This window comes from Anopheles maculipalpis, chromosome 2RL (assembly GCF_943734695.1).
Source record: "Anopheles maculipalpis chromosome 2RL, idAnoMacuDA_375_x, whole genome shotgun sequence".
Taxonomy (NCBI): Eukaryota; Metazoa; Arthropoda; class Insecta; order Diptera; family Culicidae; genus Anopheles; species Anopheles maculipalpis.
In genome coordinates, this window is record NC_064871.1 from 75,201,167 (window position 1) to 75,224,064 (window position 22,898).

General features: G+C 43.3%; 4 protein-coding genes across 4 annotated transcripts in view; 3 read left to right on the top strand and 1 right to left on the bottom strand.

Moving 5' to 3' along the window:
- LOC126556500 (uncharacterized) overlaps positions 1-22,408 on the top strand; it is a 518,397-nt gene extending 495,989 nt beyond the window's left edge. The window contains exons 2-12 of the mRNA XM_050211763.1: positions 8,951-9,039; positions 14,987-15,455; positions 15,548-15,665; positions 16,631-17,028; positions 17,097-17,279; positions 17,362-17,592; positions 20,599-21,208; positions 21,284-21,405; positions 21,495-21,621; positions 21,698-21,921; positions 22,244-22,408. Of these exons, the coding sequence (XP_050067720.1) occupies positions 9,010-9,039; positions 14,987-15,455; positions 15,548-15,665; positions 16,631-17,028; positions 17,097-17,279; positions 17,362-17,592; positions 20,599-21,208; positions 21,284-21,405; positions 21,495-21,621; positions 21,698-21,921; positions 22,244-22,395 (2,664 nt within the window). The 5' untranslated portion in view covers positions 8,951-9,009 and the 3' untranslated portion in view covers positions 22,396-22,408. The remainder of the gene's footprint in view (positions 1-8,950; positions 9,040-14,986; positions 15,456-15,547; positions 15,666-16,630; positions 17,029-17,096; positions 17,280-17,361; positions 17,593-20,598; positions 21,209-21,283; positions 21,406-21,494; positions 21,622-21,697; positions 21,922-22,243) is intronic.
- LOC126555987 (heat shock 70 kDa protein cognate 5) overlaps positions 1-22,898 on the top strand; it is a 56,580-nt gene that overhangs the window by 10,327 nt on the left and 23,355 nt on the right. The gene's annotated exons all lie outside the window — the stretch shown is intronic.
- On the top strand, positions 1,270-4,004 carry LOC126556269 (aquaporin-11). The gene is made up of 5 exons (XM_050211506.1): positions 1,270-1,447; positions 1,530-1,652; positions 3,361-3,512; positions 3,596-3,734; positions 3,808-4,004. Exons 1-5 carry the CDS (start codon positions 1,270-1,272, stop codon positions 4,002-4,004), a joined length of 789 nt encoding a protein of 262 aa, XP_050067463.1.
- Positions 4,309-5,161, bottom strand: LOC126556331 (phospholipase A2-like). Its single transcript, XM_050211584.1, has 4 exons — positions 4,978-5,161; positions 4,743-4,899; positions 4,524-4,676; positions 4,309-4,449 (listed from the first exon to the last, which is right to left on the bottom strand). The coding sequence occupies exons 1-4, from the start codon at positions 5,159-5,161 to the stop codon at positions 4,341-4,343; spliced, it is 603 nt and encodes a 200-aa protein (XP_050067541.1). The 3' UTR covers positions 4,309-4,340.

Consider the following 22,898-nt stretch of genomic DNA (forward strand, 5'->3'; position numbering starts at 1 on the left):
GAAGAAGAAGAGGTTGAAGAAGGGAGTCGAGTTCGGAAAGCCACTGGAGAATTAAAATCGAAACAAGTAAAGAAGGAGTTTAAGTGGCGTAAGAAGACAAGAAAAAGCCATTATGTCTGTACTTAGTACGTTGACGTGGTATATACAAGGCATCATGGATTCTAAGAATGCGGGAAGGGGCATAAAAACTGTGTTCGGTCCCAAAGAATATGCCTAGTGACTAGCATGGAATTGGTAGATAAACACTCGACCGAAAGGAGCACTACTGTGACACAAACCGCTCAAGAACACTAAGCTTCACCGATAACACACGTCAAATATTAGAGGCCCAAGTAGGCAAATACTAAGGCCAGTAAGGAGCCAAGCTCCGGTCGTTATGAAACTATTTTTACGGTCATCAAAAATATTAATTAATTAAGCAAATGTATCCCTTGCAATACCTGATCTGTTTTTCCACTTTTTCATGATTTTGTATGATTTTATCGATGTGGCTATCTTCCCCCGAATGGGTGGTACTCATGCCCCGATACAACAAAAAATGTCAAATTTTTGACCACTTTTAAATTATCATAAAATAGATGCTTTGGCATTTTTTATGACGGGGATACGAAAATAGTTTTTATTAAAATCTATCATAAAACCAAAATAAAAATAATTGCATTGATACATACTCTACCTTACTTTATTATACTAATACTTACTCAGTCACTCACTGCTTGACTTCATTTGCTCGTCATTTTTTGCAACCCAAACAAATGGAAGATCGCTATTTCGCTCAGTCGCCATCCCTGAGAGCTAACGAAGGTCAGACGTTATGATTGGCAAACATAAAAAAGCACCATCATAGAGTGGAGCATCAAACCAAACCACTCAGCCACCGCTGCATCTTGATGCTGCTGCGTAACGATCGTACAAACACGCTTCTCTCTTGGCTTCCATGTTTACCGTATGCTGCTATGTGGAGATCCTCCCGGTAGTAGCGAACGGTTTACAGCAGCATAGCAATTTGCGAGAGACCTTTACCGAAGTGTATCTTGTCTGGTCTGGCGGTTTATTTTTACATCCGATCGCGACAGTCAAGCACGGTGACCGATCGCGATCGCGCTTGTATCGCGAGCTGCCCAAAAAGAGCGGTGCAAACTAGTGACAATATTTTCGGTAGCTTAATTATTATTTATTCCCCTGCTGGTGGTGATTTGTGGTGAAACGGCTAAACCCTCTTTTGGAGATATCGAACGTAAAACGTAATTTAAAAAAAACTGACAAACAATGGCGACCATAGAACAGTTAGGATATAGTGCATTTTTTATCGCGTTAACCTGCATTTTTGCGATCGTGGCGCGTAGACTAAACGAACGCATGTCGAAAGATGGGCTGGTGAAGGATTTAATCTTCGAAGCGATCGCAGCGGCAGAACTGTGCGGATGTTGCTTCGAGCTGATAATCGGTACAGAGTTGTGGATAAAGTTGGCTTGGTGTTGGCCTCACTTCACTAACCTGATTGCTCAATTGCTGACCTGCTCTTACAGTGGCGGACAACTTCGGCGTCGCGACGTACGCCGTGTTCCTGTTCACGCTCACCATTTGGTGGGGCCGTAACTGGGGCTCGGCAACGGCCTGTCCCTACACCTATATGGAACAAATAGTCGAAGGTTAGTCTGTTATATAAGTAAAACGTGATCGCGATCGTTTCGATGCGCTTCGGTTTAAGCTCATTAACGCTGATTTGGTGCTCTAGAATCGTCCGCGGAACGTGCAGCCGTTAAAAAACTGTCCTTTTCTATTTATTAGACTCACTTTTTTTTGTTGGTTTGTTTGGTTCTTAGAGCACTCATAGCAAAAAATCAAAACCTCAATCGTACACTTGGGGGAATGAATTTATTTTTAACTGCTTTCACCATCAGCTGCTAGTAAGCGTATTGCTAAACCGCGCCAAACCATTGCCAAGCGGAAATTGAATGCTATTTTCTGTATGCAAAATAACGCAAAACAAAAATCATTAAAGATCATTGCAAACGGAAGATGGAACAGAAAATTAACGCATATAATTAACATATAGAAATTAAGATGAAAAACAAAGAAATGTGTTAACAATCATAAAAAAATATTTTTGATTGCCAAATGAACAGAGAAAAAATGAACAAAAATGAAAAAGATTCAAAAGATAAATTAAAATTAATCAGAATTTTTTTCGAAGAAATCTGAAAACAAAATCCAACAAGGAAAGGAAATAATATTGAAAACGAATATAACAAATTTTCTATGGTTCATGCAAGCATGTATTGGTTTATAAAACTATTGGTTTCTAACACACAAAAAAATCCTATTTTAACTAGTTTTTATATAATTTAAGTAAGTAAATATACTTTCAATTAATTATTACATTAATTTGTAAATTAAATCTTAAAAAAAAATGATTCAGTATAGAGTATCTTAAATTACGGTATGAGCAGGCTCGTTTAAATAATTGAATAAGGCAATGAAACTTATTTACAAATCAATTTAACCCTTTAACGCTTGAAGTTGAGGTGGGTGTTAGGTTAGAAGTAATTTGACAGTCCTTAGCGGATGCGATAAATTGGAAAGTTGTAGTCTAACAGATGGTGCATTATATTGAATTCGAAACATTCGTAATCAGGGATCATTCTGACCAAAGTTTACTGTGTTATGGCTCGGCTTGGGAGATCAAATCTCTTTTGGACTAGTGTTGGGAAAAGTGACTACCAACGGAGATTCGAATCTTCGAATCCAAATACTAATTGGGATTCGAATCTCATAATCGTAATCTGAATCCGGTTCGGCAAAAAGTATGACAATTACTGAAATTTCCACTTCCCATACGCATTTAATTTAATTTCATGTTTATTTTTTTAGCCATTTCACCCTCAATCCCATTTAAATAAGCCAAAGATTTCTAATCGTATAGAATCTCTATCTATTCTTTATCGAATCTCTATACTAATCGAATCCATATCGTATCGAATAGGATAGAATACCAATCGAATCCGAATCCAAGCGGATCGAATCAATCAATCGATTGAACCTTCGAATCTTCCGGGTCCCGAATGTGCCAAACTACTCCGGACCATTCCCACATAGTGTGGATTGACTGGCATTAGATGGGCATGACCTCAGTCTTCGTTAAGCCAAGGAGGAGAAATATTACAGCTTGGCGTCCTTTTTTCGTAGAAATTCTCAAAGCATTCTCCCTTGTTTTTTGCCTTATACCGCTAGATGAAAGGTTTTTCTGGAATATATATTGGATATAAGATGTTTTATTGCTTAGTTTTATTTGTTTATTTTTTGAACAACGTTTAAAAGATTGTTTTTTTTTCTTTTAATAAACTTATTTACCACCAGGCGAAGTGAGCTTCAAGGAGGCTGCCCTCAAAATATGGGCCCAGCTTATGGGTGGCTGCTGTATATTCCGCTACGTGCAGCTTTACTGGTGGCTGGAGCTGGCAGAAACACACGAAGGCCGTGCCTTTGAGGACTGCAAAGCGGATCTTCAGGTGCGTTTGAGTTTGAGGAAGTTCCTCATTTTAAAGAACTCAACGGATCAGTCTTATCATCTTTCCTTTTTTTTCTCTCCTAGGTCAACCTATACCTTGGTGCGTTTATTGAAGGATTCGCCACGCTCTGTTGCCGGCTTGCGTCGAAGGTGATCTCCGAGAAGGATGCCCGGTTTGGCGCGTTCATCGATTCGTTCATCGGTACCAGCCTAGTGGTTGCCGGTAAAGGGAAATCCTAGCAGGATCGTCACACTACCGTCACGAATGTAACGCACAGCTATCTTTATGTTTGCAGCATTCAACTACTCGGGCGGGTACTTTAATCCGGTGCTGGCGACCGCACTGAAGTGGGGCTGTGCTGGTAATTCGGCCCTGGAGCACATCATCGTGTACTGGATTGGATCGTGTGTTGGGGCTGTACTTTCGGTACCACTGTTCAAAACGGCCACCTTCCGAAATATGTTCCTGGCGGAGAAGACTAAGAGCGAATAGGGGAAGAGGAGCAGTTGTCCGTAGCTCTAGGGTCTATAGCTAAACGATCTAGTCAACGAATGAAGCAAGAGCATAGGGTTATATTGATGGTGGATTGCTTTATTCCTAATGTTTATGTGTCCTTGGCAGGTTTCTTGTCCTATCGAAGCTGAAGCAGCTACTACTTCTATTACTACTACTACGAGATCGCGGCGAATGTTGTTGTGGATGCATTTCCGTCCCAGTCTCCGAGAATCGAACGATGCGCTTAACGATGTGATACAGTAACCGGAATCGGAAGATTTTATTATACCACTCAAATAAAGATGCTTCCCGTTTACTTTTTATCCCTTTTCTTTAAAATCCGTCCAGCATGTTGCCATCGTAGAATGGTAGATCGAACCATTGCCACATGTCACTGCGAGAGGTGTCCAGCACGTAGCGTACACAGCGGCGAAGGAAAATTCTATCAACATACAAAGAACACGCAATGGTGTTAGTGAAGAGAAAAGTTGGATGAGTTCCTGTACTTAAGCTCACTTGTTTGTATGCTCTGCACAATCCACTATTGGGTGTTGCTTTTTGTAGCACTGATCTCGCACCGTGAAGTAAAAGTTACCAAGTTTGTTGGAGAAGGTCGTGTTCACTCGGCGCAGACAGTTTTGGAAGTCGCGATCACATTTGCAGTGTAGTCTGTGTGTGGGAGAGGACTAAGATTATTAGTAATTCTTACTGGAAGATCACAACCGCTAATGGCACCTCGTAAAGTAATCGTTATTCTTTAGTCCGTATTTGGTTTCACCGGCTGGGATATTATCGCAATGATCGTGATCGCGGCAGCACATGTCAACTTCAGAGTTCGAGCCAAGATCCTCATAATCACTTGCAGTGTTACCTGGTCCACACCACTTGGTGCCTGAAATGATTGCAGTACGAGTCATGCTAAAGTAAATCCCCTCACCGTTGATCTCTTTGCGATCAATAACTCCCATACCTGGCACGGTGAGATTGATGCGTTCCTGGGTACGGTTCGATCGAGACTTGCCCTGCTCATCGTTGTTGTTTTCCAGCTCATTACCAAAGTCAAACGTTTCCACATTTTTGTACAACAGCTTCGCACCAACCGTTTGCACACCGATCGATACCACACACAGAAAAGGAATGGCAAACAGCTTCATGCTTCTGGAATCGCTTAGCAGATACAATGTTTTTGGGCTTGAAGCAATAAAATAACACCGTAACATCGGCATAAACCGCGCGTATATATACACGTGTTGGAACGGAAGGTTTTTGTCATTCCAAAGCGGTCGCATAGTTGCGATATTGTTGCAAAACCATCGGGTGACACCCTACCGTTTGCACCAGGAAAACAGTCATTCTGCTGCTATCAGTAGTATGGAACGCTGCAGAACGGTCGGAGGCATTTCATTTGTTTCGCGAAAAGTCAGCTACCACTCCAGGGGTGCACCGGGTGTAACGATAACCTCCTGTGAAGCTGACCTATTGAGGTGTTACTTGGCGGATTGTACCACGATCCGTTTGGGAGTGAAAACCCGGAAGAATTGCTGAAGGACTTCGCTTCGGGAAAGGTTACCAAAAAATGCGAAAAGTTTGAAAAATGCGAAAAGTGTTTACGCATGGTTTTTTTGGAAGGTTTACAGAGTTCAAGTTGAATGTAAGATCGTTCGAAGGTTAGCATGTTAATGGTGAGAATAGAAGAATTGTTGGAAGGTTTTTAATACTGGAACTATGTGGCACTTAAAGTGGTATGTATGTAAAGACTGCCTTTGACCGTATTCTACATGCTCCATTCTGTTTGCGAAACTTCAGACTAACAGGCTCAAACTTCTTTTCCAATCCGATGCCAAGCGACCAACTTTTGCTTCAGACAATTTTGAACCGCGAATGGTCTGGGGTTATGTGTCGAGAAGTGATATGCCTGCTTAACGGTGTGCAAGGGACCTTGGAGCGCTCCTTGACGATAAATTGAACTTTTGTGACCCAATGGAGCACATAGTCGCCAGGTGCTACCAGCTTATAGGCTTGTTGATGCGTCTGAATACGTCTCCGTTGTGTGGTAGCCTTCGACTGCTCGATATCAGCTAGCTCATGGAGTCTATCCAGCGAAAATACACAAAATTCGGTATAAGTTTTTGGTGGGCTTCCGCAGATCACAGTAAAAGTTGTTGTGGGCTCTTCGGTCTAGATACGCTGCAGCAACGTGCCTGTAACATGTAGAGATCATTTGTAGCGAGCATTTTGGACAATCGAAAAGAAATCGCCGGCTTTACTCTTCGCGATCATCCTTAACGCCGGGACGAGAACTCTTCGTGCTAGGAAATTATTTGATTTTGAGAAACGCTGTACTCATATCGATTTCACTAATCAATTCTGTAGAGTTTAGTGTTGTGTGTGCCTGCTACGAGCCTAATCTGTTCCGTGAGTCCGTGCACTCGTTGACGTCCTCGTGACGGCCAGCGCTTTGTGTTAAAAATTTAGATAGCTTTGAAAAATATTAACAGCACTTTGTGGTCCGTTGAAAATACAAATAAATTACCAAATTAATCAATGAGTAGAATTCGCCGTTGAAGCCCAATCACAACATGTCTTGACTAATTACAAATTTCACAAGCACTAACGGATCTAACGGTGGGCGGAATACGCGGCCATCTAGAGCTCAGATAGCTGCTTGGCACAAGGGGTCTAGTAAAAGGGGCCCCGTGTTAGTATCTTTGGGGCCAAACATCCATGCCGTCTAGGGCCTTCGAATATATTCATCCGCCACTGTTCACAAGGCAATTCCTCCTAGGATTTTGCCTTGCCCCGGGCATACTCGTTTAGAATGAGCTGTAGTTACATTGGATTTTTGACTCGAATTGTATAAAATTGCTGTCATTCAAAATATTCATTTGAACAATTAAAGAAAATCAATCGATTTAAAAAAATTTTTAGCATTATTTTCACGAAAGTAGGGAACCTTCACTCGATCGTTATTACAAAATAGAGAAGAATTTGTTCAGAGTTCTAATGGTAATTTATTATTGTTAATTTGAACTTTACAGAAATTATTCATTGTTCTAAACCCATTGTTTTAATGCCACATGGACAGTTGTTCGTTTGGTTATGCGTTCAAACGATTCCCAGACTGCCAGTATGATTTTTACTCAAAAAAGGCTTGAGATTTCGTTACCCAAGATTAGTAAAATATTACTTACATGAGACTGAAGACAATACAGCGGTAAATCCTTATACTAAAATATAAAAATAAATCAATAAAAGTTTTTGAAAACTAAACTAATTATATTGGTTGATCATTAACCCACTATTTCAAGGTCAAGGTAAGGTTAATGACATTTGAAAGCAGTGTGATACAGTGCATGAATATATGTATATCGTCTGGTCCTTTTCCAGGTACAAAATGCTTTCTAAAAATTAAATAAACAATACATCATAGAATCTATTATGCAATATGATGCAACTCTTCGTAAAATTTACGATAACTTCTGCAAAAACTCTCACCCACTTTAGGTCTCAACCCTGGTTACCCATTTTATGGTATCATACGCCAGGACGACAGTCGTCCTGTCAAAACCTGCCCAGCCATAAACCTGGCATGGAAAACATTGCAAACGCGCAGCTGTGCCAGCAAAAATGTATCGTCTGATAACAAATGTGCGCAGGAGTGGAAGAGAAATAAGCGACCGAGTTGCGGGTGTCTCGTTCTGGTATTCCCAACACCCGACACAGCTTCGGGTGGAAAAATCCCGTCTGCCAGAAGCAAACGGTACTCGAACGGGAAGTGGTGGTCAGTCAGTTGACGGGCAGTCAATTCCATTTTTTGGACCACTCTACTCAGTGTGCACCTCAGCCAGCAGTTTGGTGAAGATCCTTGTTGTGTGTTTTGTGCAGCTTTACACACCGAAGCACAGAGGAAAAATACCCTTCACGCAAATTTTCCCCGTTCGGTACTGCTTCCTTTGTGCGTGTGTGTGAGAAGGAGGATAGTAAAAAGGAAAAAAAAAGTATCTCATAACTACATACCACCGATTCGGGAAGTAAGCTAGGTTAGGCTCTTCCTTAGGTTAATCTTTTTCTTTTCCGCGAAGAAAAGTACGGTGCAAAGAGTAGCGAATAGTTAGATAATTGTTCCTTCAGCGTTCTTCACCGTTCTGCCGGAAGTAGCCTCGATATATAGGCAGGCGGCCGACTGTGCAATCGGATTACGGTGTACCCATTCCTTTGTGGGGCGTTTTTCGAGTGTTACGTGTGCGGAGAAGTAGATTTTTTTTCCCGCAAGACCAGTAGAAACAGATTGCCAAACAAAACGCGGACAAACGGACAAGGTCGGTAGGGACAGAGAGGAAAAATCAGAGCCAAGCTTTACCTACCTGGTAGTCTAATTGTCTCAGAGACAGTTTGGGTGATAGTATTACATAAACTAGCAGCCGTTAGACGTCAACAATACTCACAAATCCTTAGGGAGACAAGTAGCGCAATTACTAGCAAATTACAGACAGTGGCAGTATTAGGTTCCTTAGCACCATAGTGAGTAAAAAATACTAGATTCTAGAAGCGAACCTGTAACCCAAAAGTGACACGAGACAATACAGAGTAGTAGACATACCCCCATTGATAAGCCATTAGCCATCGAAGTCCTCCGATAACAAAGAACTTCGATCAAATTTCCTGCATCGGACCACAATGTGTGATTAGAAAGGGTGACGGTGGGGACATTCCAGCGGGGATTTCATTTCCGGTCCGGGGAAATAGAAGTGTTTTGTGTACGTCAGAAAGTGTCCTCGTGACGGAGGGGTCGCGCGATACGAAAATACGGAATACGAACAAACCAGCAGCACAAAACCGCAATCGAAGAGGAAGTCCTGTTCCGTGAGCCATCTTGGTGGTGCACAATCCTTAACTGCCGGCCACACACACACACACGAAACCAGAACACGACCAAAAACACCATTAGTCCAATGAAACCAAGTTTCAAGAACGGAAAGTTCGCCACATCCATCTACGAAAAATGTCTCTGCCAAAAGAATGGAATCTCCAGGTAAGTAGGAACAAGGGGCTTGGGAAGGAGGTTTCATAGAGGGTGGCACTGTTGCAGCAGCTGCACAAGTTCGTGGAAAATCGATATCCATCTCTACCTTCCCACTACTGCTTCGCGTCGGGTCGGGCCAGGTTGAGTTCTTGGTCGGCTGGGGTATCCGCTAGGCATGGTCGGGCTTATCTGCCTACTCCTCTACCAACACATTGCTGACATACGGCGGTGGGTGAAGGTATCATTTGCGTATCATGACAATGACAATGATGATGTTGGTGATGATGGCGATGATGATGAAACCAGCGTACCGGTAGCGTACTTGCGCAGGAACGTGCTGTACTGATCAAGCAGAAGGGTGAGAGAGCATGGTTGACTCGGCTGTTGTGTCATTCTGCCTTTGCCGTGGGACATACGAACTGCACACGCGGGTCGGTGGATGATTACGAAACATAGGTACGAAGCATAGGGCGCTGGACTGGAACTTCTGGAAAGACGGCGCACTATTTTCACTCTCAATGCCCGTCGGTTCCAGCAGCAAAACAGCTGCATCTATCAAAACGGGAAGCAATGGCAGCCGTTATTAATTAAAAAAATAACTCCCCGTTTGTCATCTGGGCGGAACAGCATTCCGTTCGATATGGAGTGCCCTTGCCATTGCGACTCTTTGTGTCGTTGCGTTCGTGCAGTTGGACGCACGGAATAACGAACTGCACACACGCACACGCAAGGTACACGGTGGGATGCTGCATAAAATGTGGGTCACAGACAGCAACGCGACACTCGCACTCGGCCGGGTTGGGCTAACCTACATGCTGTCCTGCGTTTCGGTGTGCACAGGACGGCAAAGGAGTCGTAGGCTCAATCGCTGCTCTGCTCACAAATGCTGCTTCGGAGGGCTTTGGAGGGCTGCAGTTATCAGTGTGCTTTTGCTACGTTCCGTGCCCACACTGCAGTTGTTTGTTGTTTTGCCGCAGTGTGTCTTTGCTTAATGGGGAGGACTTTCTAATAAACGAACATTATTTTTGTATCGTTTCGTCGTGTACGGAGAGAATCGCTCGAAGGCAGATGAAACATAATTGAATGATGCTCACGATGATACCGCACACGGGCTTGCTGCTTTCGCTGCGATATGTGATATTCATGGCTGATGGAGATGTTTATTTTTAACACATGAAATAAAAAGCCTTCTCTCCCAAGAGTCAGTGAATGGAATTGTTTGGTTTGAAATTGACAGTAATGAGGTCATTATTTATTATTCACGAGAGTGGAGCAGCAAGGCTGGCAGAATATTTGGAATTTGAAGGGAATGCTTTGTTGAGGACAGTAGCTAAAGATAGCCAACCCAAATATTGGTAGAAGCTGTAACTTATAAATTATTTGACTAAAAAAAGTACATATAGAATGTATAGGACTGTTCAGAGGTTGATGTGACAATGGTACCGATCTTCACACAGCAGGACTGGGGTTTAAACCCAATCTGGATCATTCTCCCATAATTCAATGGAATTCAATTGAATTCAATTTATTTATTTGTCTAGTGGCTTAAACATTTGCTTGCAAAATAAAGAAACTTAAGAATATCCTAACCTAACTTAACCTAACCTAGCCTAACGCCTTAGGGTGAGAATAGGCGGGAACGAAAGAATATTAAGGAAAGGTGGTAGTCAAAAAGGTGAGACACGGATTTAAAGGCTTGCTCCGCATGCAGTAAAGGGTCCTTACACCCCACTGCTGTGCGCAGAGGCAGAGCATGGGAATACAATAGCAGGAGGGTTGCGGTACAGGAGGATATGGGCACTGGCATGACGGGACTCGAGGGAAACTAAACCGAATATCTGATATCTGACCTCATAACAGGGTAGTGCAGAGGATTGCTCCACTAAGATTTTCCTGGCGGCAAACCTAGTAAGGACCTATGCACATACGCCCTTCGAGGCAGTCTATGTGGATCTTGGCGACCAGAGCATAGAACAGCATTCCAGCAATGGTAGAAAATTTGTAGATAATCGGCATAGCACAGGAAACGATCAGGAGGCAAAACGGTACAAGATGTCCCTTGAGGTTCATCGGCACTGTGAGAGACGAAGGCACCGTGAAGAAAAATAATGAGGACTGATTATCCAACTTCGTGATATCAGTAAGTCGAGTAAACCATCCGATCGCCGGCATGACCTAGAAGGTCGTTAAGCCAAGGAACGAGCGAGAGAGAGAGAGAGAGATAGATAGAGAACTTATGACGTGGTATCATCATAAGCAGGATGGTGTGTACTTATAAGCAGGTTAAGTCCCGAAAAAGGTGGCCAGTGGCTAGAACAGAATCGGCAGTGCGATTTGTGACCAAAAGGAACACTTCGGCGCTACGAACCGTTGAAGATCAGGAAACTTCTGCCATAATACTCTGTCACAGTTGGTGGATAAGTATTGGTTGTTACGAAGCTATTTTTAATGCCCAAAATTGGAAGAATTCACAAACTAAATTTACCTCTAGCAAATACTAATCGAACAGCTGACCTGATTATTATTTATTTCTTAAATTCAGGTTATTTTATTTAGATGACCGCCATGCCCGGTATGGGTGGCACTCTTGCCTCAATACCCAAATTATCATCAAATTTTGAACCATTTTTATAACCTTCATGAAAACACGTTTTTTTTGGGAACTGGAGAACTGTTTTTTCGCACTGGAGAAGTGGAGAACTGAAGTTTCAGAATGTTATAGCATAAATCAATTGACGTGGTACACTTGCCACAATTACCGTTGATAATGTGACCGAACTCGTTGGATTTATATTTTAGAGCTCAAGAGCTCTAATACATATTAGAGCTCAAGAGCTAATACATAAAACTTGATATCGCTTATGCATGTTAAGCTGGATGGGTTGTGTCGTACTGTCACATATAATTTGACAAATAATAATTTAAAAAAAAACATAAAATTTTAAATAACTTTTTATGTTCAGTCACTTAGTCACATCGGTCCTTACGTGTCGTTAAAATAAATATTGGGGCGTGATTGGATAAGGCCTTCTCATAGAAGATCGTCCAGAAAAAAATCCAACAACCGATGTTGGGGTCAGTTGAGAGTCTCTTCGATTGAATGATAGTCACATGCACGGCTTCATCTCAGACATGGACGTTTATTTATTGTAGAACATTGTTCATGTTGTAGATGATATTGTTTCATATTTTTCACCGATCCTTTTCCTGGGAGTCATGTGGATCAATATTTCACAGCAAAAAAAAAAAGACAAAACATGAAGCCTTTCTAACATTAAACAGGTTAGGTTTGGTTAAATATTTATCATGATCGTTTTAACATTAATTGTTTGGTTCTAACTTAAATTATGTTAATTAATTTTCTTCCAAAATTTTTTTTTGAGGAACATAAATAATTGATAATGTCGAGAGTGGAAATAGCTTGAATGGTCAATATTCGCCTGGATCCACCCCTTGCCTTATACAAACTGTATTCGGCTGTGGGACAGTTTAAGCCAACATGGTCAAAGGTTTGTTCAGTCACATAGCCTCATAGGAGAAGCCATATACTTAATTACTTTCTGATAAATAGATACAAGTGGGTGTTGAGGATATTTGCATTAGTATTTGAGCACGAAAGCAACAAAACCAAAGATTGAAATTGGTTGTGAAATGTATGGTGTACATATTAAGTCGTCTTTTAGCAATTAATTGATAGTTTCATGTTTTCAGTGTCATTTACATTAGTTTGGGAGAAGAATTCATAAATTTTTCAATGTTAGTAAGAGCACAAAAATGAATTTTATGATCGGTTAAGTTTGTACGGTTTGTTATGTTTAACTTGATAAATATATGTAAGTGCCATATTCTTGGGAAATGTAACACATGTTTACAAAAAACAATGGTCTAAACATTCAGCCCCACGGTTCATTAGGGCTTGGTTCGATTTTATGTACCAGTAATTGCAAACGAAACATCATGACATCATTATTAGTCCGAGGACAGTAGACAGTGACTAATATTGATTGGCAACAATCATGCCCGCCTGGACCCATTGCGATAAAGCGACATTAACAATGCAGCCTGCTCTAGCCGCTCTAGCATTGACACGTGTGGGTGCATGGTAACTTGTGCCCCGGGACGATGAAACAGAACATGCACAAACAAACTACACTTTAATGGTTTCGTTACAGGAATGTTCCGGCATTGTTCGGGGTTTGGGTAGTTCGTAGTCCGGAACGGGCATGTCCATGTTGCTGCCGTTTCGAGCAGCACAGGGAAATCAATCAATTTACCCCACTCCTGGTGGTGTTCGGTTCCCGAGACGAGGACACCATGCAGCCAGGAATGTGGCCATGGCCGTGATGGTCGTCGTACAATCGCTTCCCGATGCATCACAGTGCTCCGTTGTTTCCAGTGACAGGTCGCAAAGACGTCAGACACTCGGTCGCAGGGTGACTGGTAGGCTGGCAACAAGGTTTGCCCTTGGGAAGATGATTGGTTGGAAAAATTATACCATGAGCGGTGCTTGTTTTCCGATCGGAGGTTTTTGCACCGGAGCCTGGAGAAATGTGGCACGTTTCGGTGTGCCCTTTTAATGTTATTTTGCTAAATTTAGCACGGGGGAATGGGATGGAAGGAAAAAACACAACCCTTTTTTGTCATTGTGCACATGACGCTAGCGGGCCTTAAAATGGTAGAATTTGTTTTTAACAAGCATTCATGAAAAAGCATAAAGTTTTCCCACCCACCCGTTTGCTCCCCTTAGCGCATTAATCGTCAATAGAATTGATGTACAATGTATTCTTGTGAAAAATTCAAATACTGGAGGGTGACGGCACACAGGGCGGAGTCATTAAAGTTCTAAAGTTCGCATAAAAAAGTTGAACAAAGTTTAATGAGTTAAGCTATAAGTTTCAATCAGCACGACCTTTACCACATGCCCGGTTGGATGGCGATAAACAAACTCTTCTTTTTCATGCACACATTTGGAGCACCTTCGTACGTTTAGCAGTCAGCCCTAGCCCGAGTAGTTTAAAGTTTTATCGATAAATCCTGTCACCGGTCAAGAAATTACATGGCTCGGTCGAACTGCGCATTTCGATGGCAAAGTGAAACATTGCTGGCTTTACCATGTCTGCAAACTGAATCGATCGACTTTCTTTTATTTGATTTGCTTCGTAGTAGAGCTGCTGCGGGAACGTTAGTGCATGACTAAGAAAGTTGCAGTGAAGATAAGCTCGTTTTGTTTCATAATGGAGCCGCCTGGTACTTCACGCTTCACGATATGTTTATTAACAGTTTACATTAGCATTGACGAACTTTGCAGACTTTAACGAGTGTAAGTGATCATTTGCTGTTACTCTTGCTCATTTCCTCCTCGCGAACAAAGTTATTCTAACTAAGTAAAGTTGTAACGATTAATAAAAACAACCTCCACCAACAAAAACACATTGTGCAATCACGTGCTCTCCCCATCACGCTGTCAAAGCCACGCTGGCAACCAAACAAATCAAATGATTTGTCATGGTTTGCTTGAATCCTCTATGGGGGGAAAAAAAGGTCGCGTGTTAACAGCATTTGGATTGTGGAGCAGCACAACAAAAAACGAAATAGGGAACCCATTTCCATTAGACGGATGTTTAACTTGTCATGCATTGTGGTGGGTTATTGATTAAATATTTCAAACAATTCGATTATAAAGCGAATCATGCTGCTAGCCAAAGCGAGCGCATTGAAGGAGTAGTCATCAGTGAGGAATGTTGGGTGGGTTATTCCAAGGCTGTTTGCGATTTACCTCATGACTGAGCGAGTATGAGTAACCCTCGTCGTGAGGACTGCGGTATGACCTTAGAAGGAAACACACTTTTGATGGAATAATTAGGGTAATTGATGTGTCGCCTCTCATTATAACAACTTGTCAGCCTAATTAAGAGCTTTTCACTAACACACATACACACATCTACACAATTTGCAGACATCGCAGGAGTGTCTTAATCAGTACCTGCGCCCACAAAGCCTCTTTTCGGAGGATATCGAAATACAACCCCACGCGGATGATAACCGACTCTTCGATGGCGTCTACCATCCATCCATACCGGAACAGCGATGCCGGGCGCCTCTCAATGCCGCCCTGCTGGCCGAGTTCGAGAACAGTGGATCCATGTTCTCGATCCAGTCCGCACCGGTCGTCACGGCCTGCAAGGAACCCGCCACCATGCCGAACGATTCCACGGTGGCCACGGCACCATTGGCCGGCGGCAAGTTTACCGGCGAAGGTGACGGACGACGATCGACGTACGCGAACGACGGTGCGACCCTGCTCGATGACTTTGGTCCACCACCGCAACCAGTGGCCGGAGCAGCGGGTGGGCGTAACGATACCCTGCTCAGACCGTCCTCGCTTGCACTCGACACGCACTACAGCCTGGCCAAGCCACACACCGGTAGGTCTGACGCAATGTGTCACGTGTGTTTCGGGAATTGCGTGAAGAATGGCAATTTTTGTAATGCGTAATGTTTATCTGGTGTACTGCAGCGGTGGAGCCCCAGCCTTCGACCGAGCTGGACGAGGATGACAATGAGAACCTGTTGACTGTTTCGAGTTTAACTGCGCGCCCGTTGATAGCAAAATCTCGTGAGATAAGAAGCAAAAAGTGAGTATTGCTCTGTTTGAAATGATTTATTTCATCAAATACGTATAAATAATTCTTTCCTAGCCTTGATTGTTTGAGTTATGCCCTCCTAAAAAATTCACAATAGGACATTGGACAATAGGACAATTTTTGATGGTCAACTTGTTTACTTTTAAATGGCCAAGGGCAAAAGATTTGATTTGGGAGATTGTTTGCTCAGGTGTTCAGGTCGTTAATGGATAGTATGGAGTTTGAGTGTTGTTTTATTAGTTCGATTCATATATATGTATGGACATTAATATTTGTAAGTCTTCGCGAGGTTCTCTTTCAGATTTGGGAGAAGTTTAGCCTTTGCCTTCCCTACGGATGTTAGTCTAGCACTCCAATAGTACTTCTCCGCTATATCGGAAGAATTAGGAGAAATCGTCGCCGGATAACTCGTCCGCATCTAAATTCTTCTCCTGGCTTGTTCAGGGGAAAAAGGCTAACCCATCCAACGTGTGCGAAACTGGGTCTGAGACTCGGGAGTAGTTTCCATTTGCTTTCCCTACAGATGCCAGTTCCGCACTCCAGTTAAATTCTTCTCATGGCTTATCTAGGAAAAAAGGCTAACCTATCCGACCTGAGCAAAGGTGGGGATGTCCGTCAAGCTCTGAGATTCGGGAGAAGTTATTATTTGCCTTCCCTGCTGGTGTTGGTTCTGCACTCTAGTAGTACTTCCTCGCTCCATCAAAAGAATTAGGGTGGATCGACACTGGGCTTTTCCTCCCAAGAATTCTCCTGTAACGTAATCCTCTTATATGAGTTCCCATTCAACTGTTTGATATTTCCGTGCTTCTAAAGTAGTAAAACATAACAACTGTATTTTTAAGTTCATAAAACAAGCGTCAATTTCAATCATGAGCATATTAAAATATTAAAATCAGCATATTAAATAATTTCTTCATATAATATAACATTTTGTGTAATAAACAAAAAACTACCAGACAAAAGCTTCATATCCAGCGGCAACGAAAGCAGGTACCATCGGATACCAGCGAGGATGACGACGATAGTCCCCCGGACGGTGGTTACGGTTGGATTATCGTGTTCGGTGCATTTTCGGTACAGTTCTGGGTGGCCGGACTGGTCAAATCGTACGGCGTGCTGTACGTCGAGATAATGGAAAACTTCCCAAATGCATCGGCCACTACCGCCTCGTGGATACCGGCCATTTTGTCGGCGCTGTGTTTGGTACTGGCCCCACTGTCCAGTGCCCTTTGTCAGCGCTTTTCCTGCCGGATCGTGGTTATCATTGGTGGGGTGTTCTGTGGTCTGGGACTGACGCTCAGCTACTTTGCAACTAGCATGTACCATTTGCTTTTTACCTTTGGAATACTGACCGGTATGTACGATCAATGCAACCTTCGTCTACCTGATAATGCTTATTTGCAATTGAATCTTCTTCCAAAGGTATTGGCGGAGGTCTCTCTACAACACCGGGGATCGTTATAGTTTCGCAGTATTTTGAGAAACATCGCGCCTTAGCGAATGGAATCACCATCTCCGGTACGGCAGCGGGAAGCTTCGTGTTTCCAATGCTTATCGAACGTTTGATACATCTGTTCGGTTTTCATGGCACTCTGCTAATACTGGGTAAGAGCGACACCATCTTTATCTCGGTCCCTTCTACGGCGTACCTAAATGATGGTCAAAATTTCTGTATTTCTCTTTAAAGGAGGGTGCATGTTGCACGTGTGCGTGTCCGGCGCCCTTTATCGCCCTCTGGAAAAGAAGCAAGACCTCGAACCATCCAAGGAAGGAACGCAATTCTCATCGCGCAGCGATTTCCGCGAAAATCTGGGCCACCTTAGCTCGTCGGAAGATCACCTAAGCAAACGGTGCTTGGAGGATCTGTTTCTAGACGATCAGAACCGCAACAACAGCCTTACGATCGACAACAAGTTCGGTAAGTTCGCCGCAAGCAAGTTGGTTCTCGGTGCAGTTTCATGCTTTTACTGCGAAATGTTTTGAGTTTCGTTTTTCTTTGTTGAATTTCAAAAAAAGATTCTCTCCTTTCTGCCAACACTCAATCAATCTAACTCATAAGAAAACACCACCTTGGACCACCGTTCAAATGGGTGCCAGTTTTGTTTGCCTGCCTGTCCGCGCTTATATTCACCCTTTTAGCTGTACAAAAGGTGCAATATATGGAGTAAAAACGGGGAAGCTAACTCACTCAGGTTACGTGTGTTTCAAGTAGGGCAATAATGCGCGACTGTGGTGAGGATCAGTTCTTCGATGCTGAATATACATACGTTACGCCATCATGCCGCAGCCATCAGATTTGAAGTTTTAAGTTTTTCTTGTGGAAGATGATCTTGCGTTGTCGAGGTGTAAAGCAGATAGATCGTAAGTAGTGTTGTGTAGCCTTGTGTTTTCCATCGTTTCTTCTACGCGTCAGGCTGGTTGTAGGTCCTTCCAAAGCCGGTTTGGAAGATTGTCCTGGGACAGAGAGATCGTAGGACCAGACGCATAAAGGAACTAGATGAGATGAATTAGGAAAAGATGGGTAATGGGTCGTCAGTAGGAAAGCATGTGCTCTATCAACCACTGGTGAATTCTAGTAATTTCGGAGCAAAGCTTCTCATCAGCATGATCGATTCGCTAGGTGTTGCATTACAGAGTTCCATAGCAAGAATTTGGAGTTTCTTTTCGTGTAGGTGCTTCCCATCTGATTCAACGTCACTTCCAAGTCTTGTTTTGTGAAAAAAGCCCTATAACCATCAAGCATGAGCTTCATAGGGCTTGTTCGTTAAGGAAGACATTCGGGGGCCTTCTTCACCGACGTATTCCCATTTTCTAAATCCATGTAATGCATAAAGTTTTACTTTTATTTTTTGCTTTAACCATCCCTCGTCCCATGCTTCGAACCTCCGTCTAGCAGTGCCAAAAAGGCACGCTGGCAATACACATTCTAATCTCTTCTGTTGCTTTTGTATCGTCATCATCAGAAGAAATAAAGGGATTTTTTTGGGGCTGAAAGTCTTCTGCACTGTGGATCATCTTGAGCTCTGATGTGCACATTTATTTCACTTATGTTGCGATTTGATCACACACACAAAACTCTTCAACAAACTTCACAACACTACACACAACCTCCAACCAAAATTAAATCCTTTCTTCTACAATTTCTGTCTGAAATGGAACCTAGCTAACTGAAACCAATCCAACTCACATGCACTAATTTACCGGGTTTATAATGATGAACAGCACATAAAATCGCTTCTAATTTTTTCTAGATTTTTTGCAGATAAAGTATCTATCATCTGTACTTTGTTAAAAGTAGCCCTAAAACCCCTCAAAACCCCAAAAATCAAAACCAAACAAACCGATCGAAAGATTACAATGTAGACATGTAGAAGATCGCTAAAGAACACAATATTGCCCACGGCCCATGGCCTATGGATCGGTATTCCGATCGACTATGTCCTGGTGTTTGGGGGTGATGTAACGCGACAACGTGTTCAACGTGTGGGGCATTTGGATCCGGGTGCTGTAATGATTCCGTACCGAGTCAAACATAGAGAGAAAGAGCTATAAGGCGATAAAGATAAAGAGAGTAAGAGAAGAGAGTACAGCAAGGTATTGGAGAGGGGATATGGATATGATCAGTCCGATCATGTACACTTCCCGCTTCAGAATCAATACATATGATCCACCATGATAACATTATGGTTTTCCTTACGGTGATAGTATGACAAGTAGTGATGAGTGGGACGACTCGAACCTACCGGGTCGGAGCCATCCGTAGGCGACCCGGAGCGGTTCAGGTCGATGCACTTACTGGTCGAACTCCGGATCGATCCGTAAAAAGAGTCGCATGGCCCATCACTATTGTCAACAAATACTGGACCCACCTGAGCATCTTTATAGTTTTTACTTTCACTCTTCTGTTACTATTAATCACATGTTAATATTACTTGTGTTTTCATTATTGACGTAGATCTTGTGATCGTACAAACAGCTTGTGTTGTCCGTTTTCTCTTCTATCCTTCGTTTTATTTGTTATTTATTTATCAGTTTAATGATTGCAGGATTTACCGCAAGTTGCTCCGGCTTGAAACAAATTCAGCGTTGTTTGCAAAAAGATGAACCCTGCTCTGTTTCCATTTTGTTTGCTGTTTGTTGCGATCGTTGAGTTGGTTTGGAAAAAAAGGCGAAAGATGTCGAACCAAATTCGGTACTTTAGCATTTGCAAAATGTCTTCCTACACTCTCTACCAGTCACCTAAGTATGATCCGCTGTTTCAAGCCAAGAAACGTTTAATTTTGTTTCTACATTTATGGTTTACTTACTAATGATTTAGTAAAATGCGTATTATTTGGGAAGTGAGCGCGGCAGCGGGGTTTGGGACGACTTTTGGAGCACAATCGAGCAAATAATGACAGTGAGTTACTAGAACTAGCGTGTGTGTGTGTGTCATTAAATCGACTGTGGAACCGGGGTGCTGTGGTAACATTGGGGCAACTGGCGATGGACTTTCTGCAGAAATATCTAACAACTACCCTTCCGCCTTTTTACACCAGACTAGGTAGATGTAGTGTAACAAGATGGTGTTTGATAGTACGAATATCGGAAGAGCCTTCCGCTCTTCTGGAGTCAGTCAGACATGTGTGCTAGGTTCTTAGTTTTCCCATCAGCCATTTTGTTTTTATTCTGCCGTCCGTCCAAAATCGGAAAATGTGAATGCGAAACCAGAACGATAGGGACTCTGACAAGCGTCGAACTCGCTTGGCAAGGACTCGCAACAAATGCGGATAAGCCTCAAGGCATTTTCCGCTATCGAACTCGAAACTCACCTACCGTTAAGCCCCTTTGTTTCTGTGTGATTCTGTGTGTGTATGTGCCAAGCAAGAGCCGGATAACCTTACATTTTTTGCCTACTATGTATGCCATTGCTACCATTTTCTAGTCAACATTACGGAAAAAACGCTCCAAGAAAGTGAAGACGAACTGAAAGATATCCTCTCGAGTGCAATCTTTCTTAAGCCCATTTCGTCGATCCGTAGCTGCAGTATTCTGCACTCGGTCGAGGATCTGAGCACCGATTCGACCTGCGTCTATAAGAACCGCGCCAGCGGCTATGACTCCAAACGGAACAGTATGCGCTACAAACAGCACCAGCTCCATCACCAGCGGCAGGAAGCGCAAGCGCGGCCCCTCCAACCGTCGGAACAGCCGATCGGATCACAGACGACACTCGGGATGACGGAAGGGGGCGTCGTGTGTGGGGAAGCTCCACTACTGGGACCACTGTTACTCGCACCGAACGAACTGGACAAGTCGGTCGGCGTGGCACCGGAAGCGGCACCAAAGAAGATGGTACCAGCCGGCCCAATACCGACTGTAATGAGCTCGAACAACATGTGCGCGATGGTACCGACGAAGGGGCTGGCACAGAACAACAATCGGGGTCTGAGCAAGAGCATGATCATACCAACGCCGGTGGGCGATTTGGATGAGATCTTCGATGAGGATCCTTACACGGCATACAACGCAACGTTGCTGGAGAAGATTAGCCAGTAAGTAATGGTTGTTTCGTTCTTCTGTGTATATGACGCAAGTCCTTAACCTTTTTTTTTTGTTCGGCCCCGCAGATATCTGGACATTACACTCCTGCAGGACATCACGTTCATACTAATGTGCCTCTCGGTAGCTTTAATGTCGGTTGGTTGTCCGTACATGCTTTACTATTTGCCAGCGTACGTAATTTCTGCTGGTAAGTGTTACCGTTCGCAGGTCGTCTCAAGATACCTTTTAGCCCTTAGTGATCACTTGATATCACTCATCACCTTCGTCTATTTTCAGGTTACACCAAATCGGAAGCAGGATATTTGGTTGCTGTCAGTGCGGCCTTAGACTTGATCGGACGCCTTGCACTGGGCTGGTTATCGGATTTGGATCTGTTTGACAGGAAGAAGGCTTACATTGTCTGGTGAGTGAGCGGTGACTCTTGGTTTTAGTATCACCCTGTTGAAACTTGACCCCTCTCTCCTCTTTCTGTGCAACAGTATTCTAGGTGCTGGCACCGCCGTACTTACCATCCCATCCAGCAGTAACGCTTGGTTCGTGATTGTGGTCAGTGCCGGTTGCTATGGACTGTGTTTGGGTAGCTGGTACCTGCTGGTGCCGGTACTACTGGCCGACCTGTTTGGGACGGAACGCATTAGCTCCAGCTATGGCTTGGTTCGGATGTTCCAAAGTATTGGTGCAATCTCGGTGCCACCACTAGCAGGTTTTTAACCGACGGAAACCAGAATTATCGATTCCGTCGCCTTCCGAACGCCACCAGCCCGGGTGTTGGTGTGGTGCTGCACCTCTCATCGTTACTAACATATTTCTTGCACTATCTTTTTTCTTTCTTCTTGCTTTCTTCTTCTCTCTCTTTCTTTCTCGATTTCTTCGCCCCTCTCCACTTCGCCTCCGCTCGTTCGATCGTTCGCTCGTTTGCTTATCGCCGTGATCTCGAAATGATTCCACCATCCAAATGTTTAACCATTTCACCTTCACTATATCTTCACACCACATAAACTCAATCACACACTGCCTATACACAGGTTTGCTGCGCGACGTGTCCGGTGGGTATGAGATCTGTTTCTACTGCATGGGGGTTTGTATGGTAATGGGGAGCGTACCGCTGATTGCCATCATTCTGCGCGACTCGATCGCACTGAAGGACAAGCGGCTCCAGCTGGAACGGACTGCTTAAACTGGGGACGGCTGTGTACCCTTGCAGGACGGAGGGGCGGATCAGCAAATTGGATTGGAATTTGGAGTGTGTAAATCCTGGGACGGATTATTCTTCGGACTGAACTATCTGGTGACGATCGGCAGTTAATAATAATAGTAATTAAAGTAACGGGAAGCGTAATGCATATTAATACTAGAACATAAGCAATCTGAACCAAAACCAAAACCCAACACAGAAAAGAAGAACAATAAAGGAATACACAAAAACGTAAAAAGGTTTACAACTTACATGAACATGAACAAAATAAATTAACTAAACTGGAAAAAAATCAGATGTAATGAATCTGAAACGTTCATGGATGGTCTGATGGTGAAGGCGTTAGCAGCGACCTACCGAGGTTGGGGCCATCCATAAGCGGGTCGTTTTCCTAATTCCACCGATTTTGGGTCGATCCGTAGATGTAATGAATCATATACCATTTCGATCCATTTGTCCCTGTCGACCCAAACTAGATGCAGCTA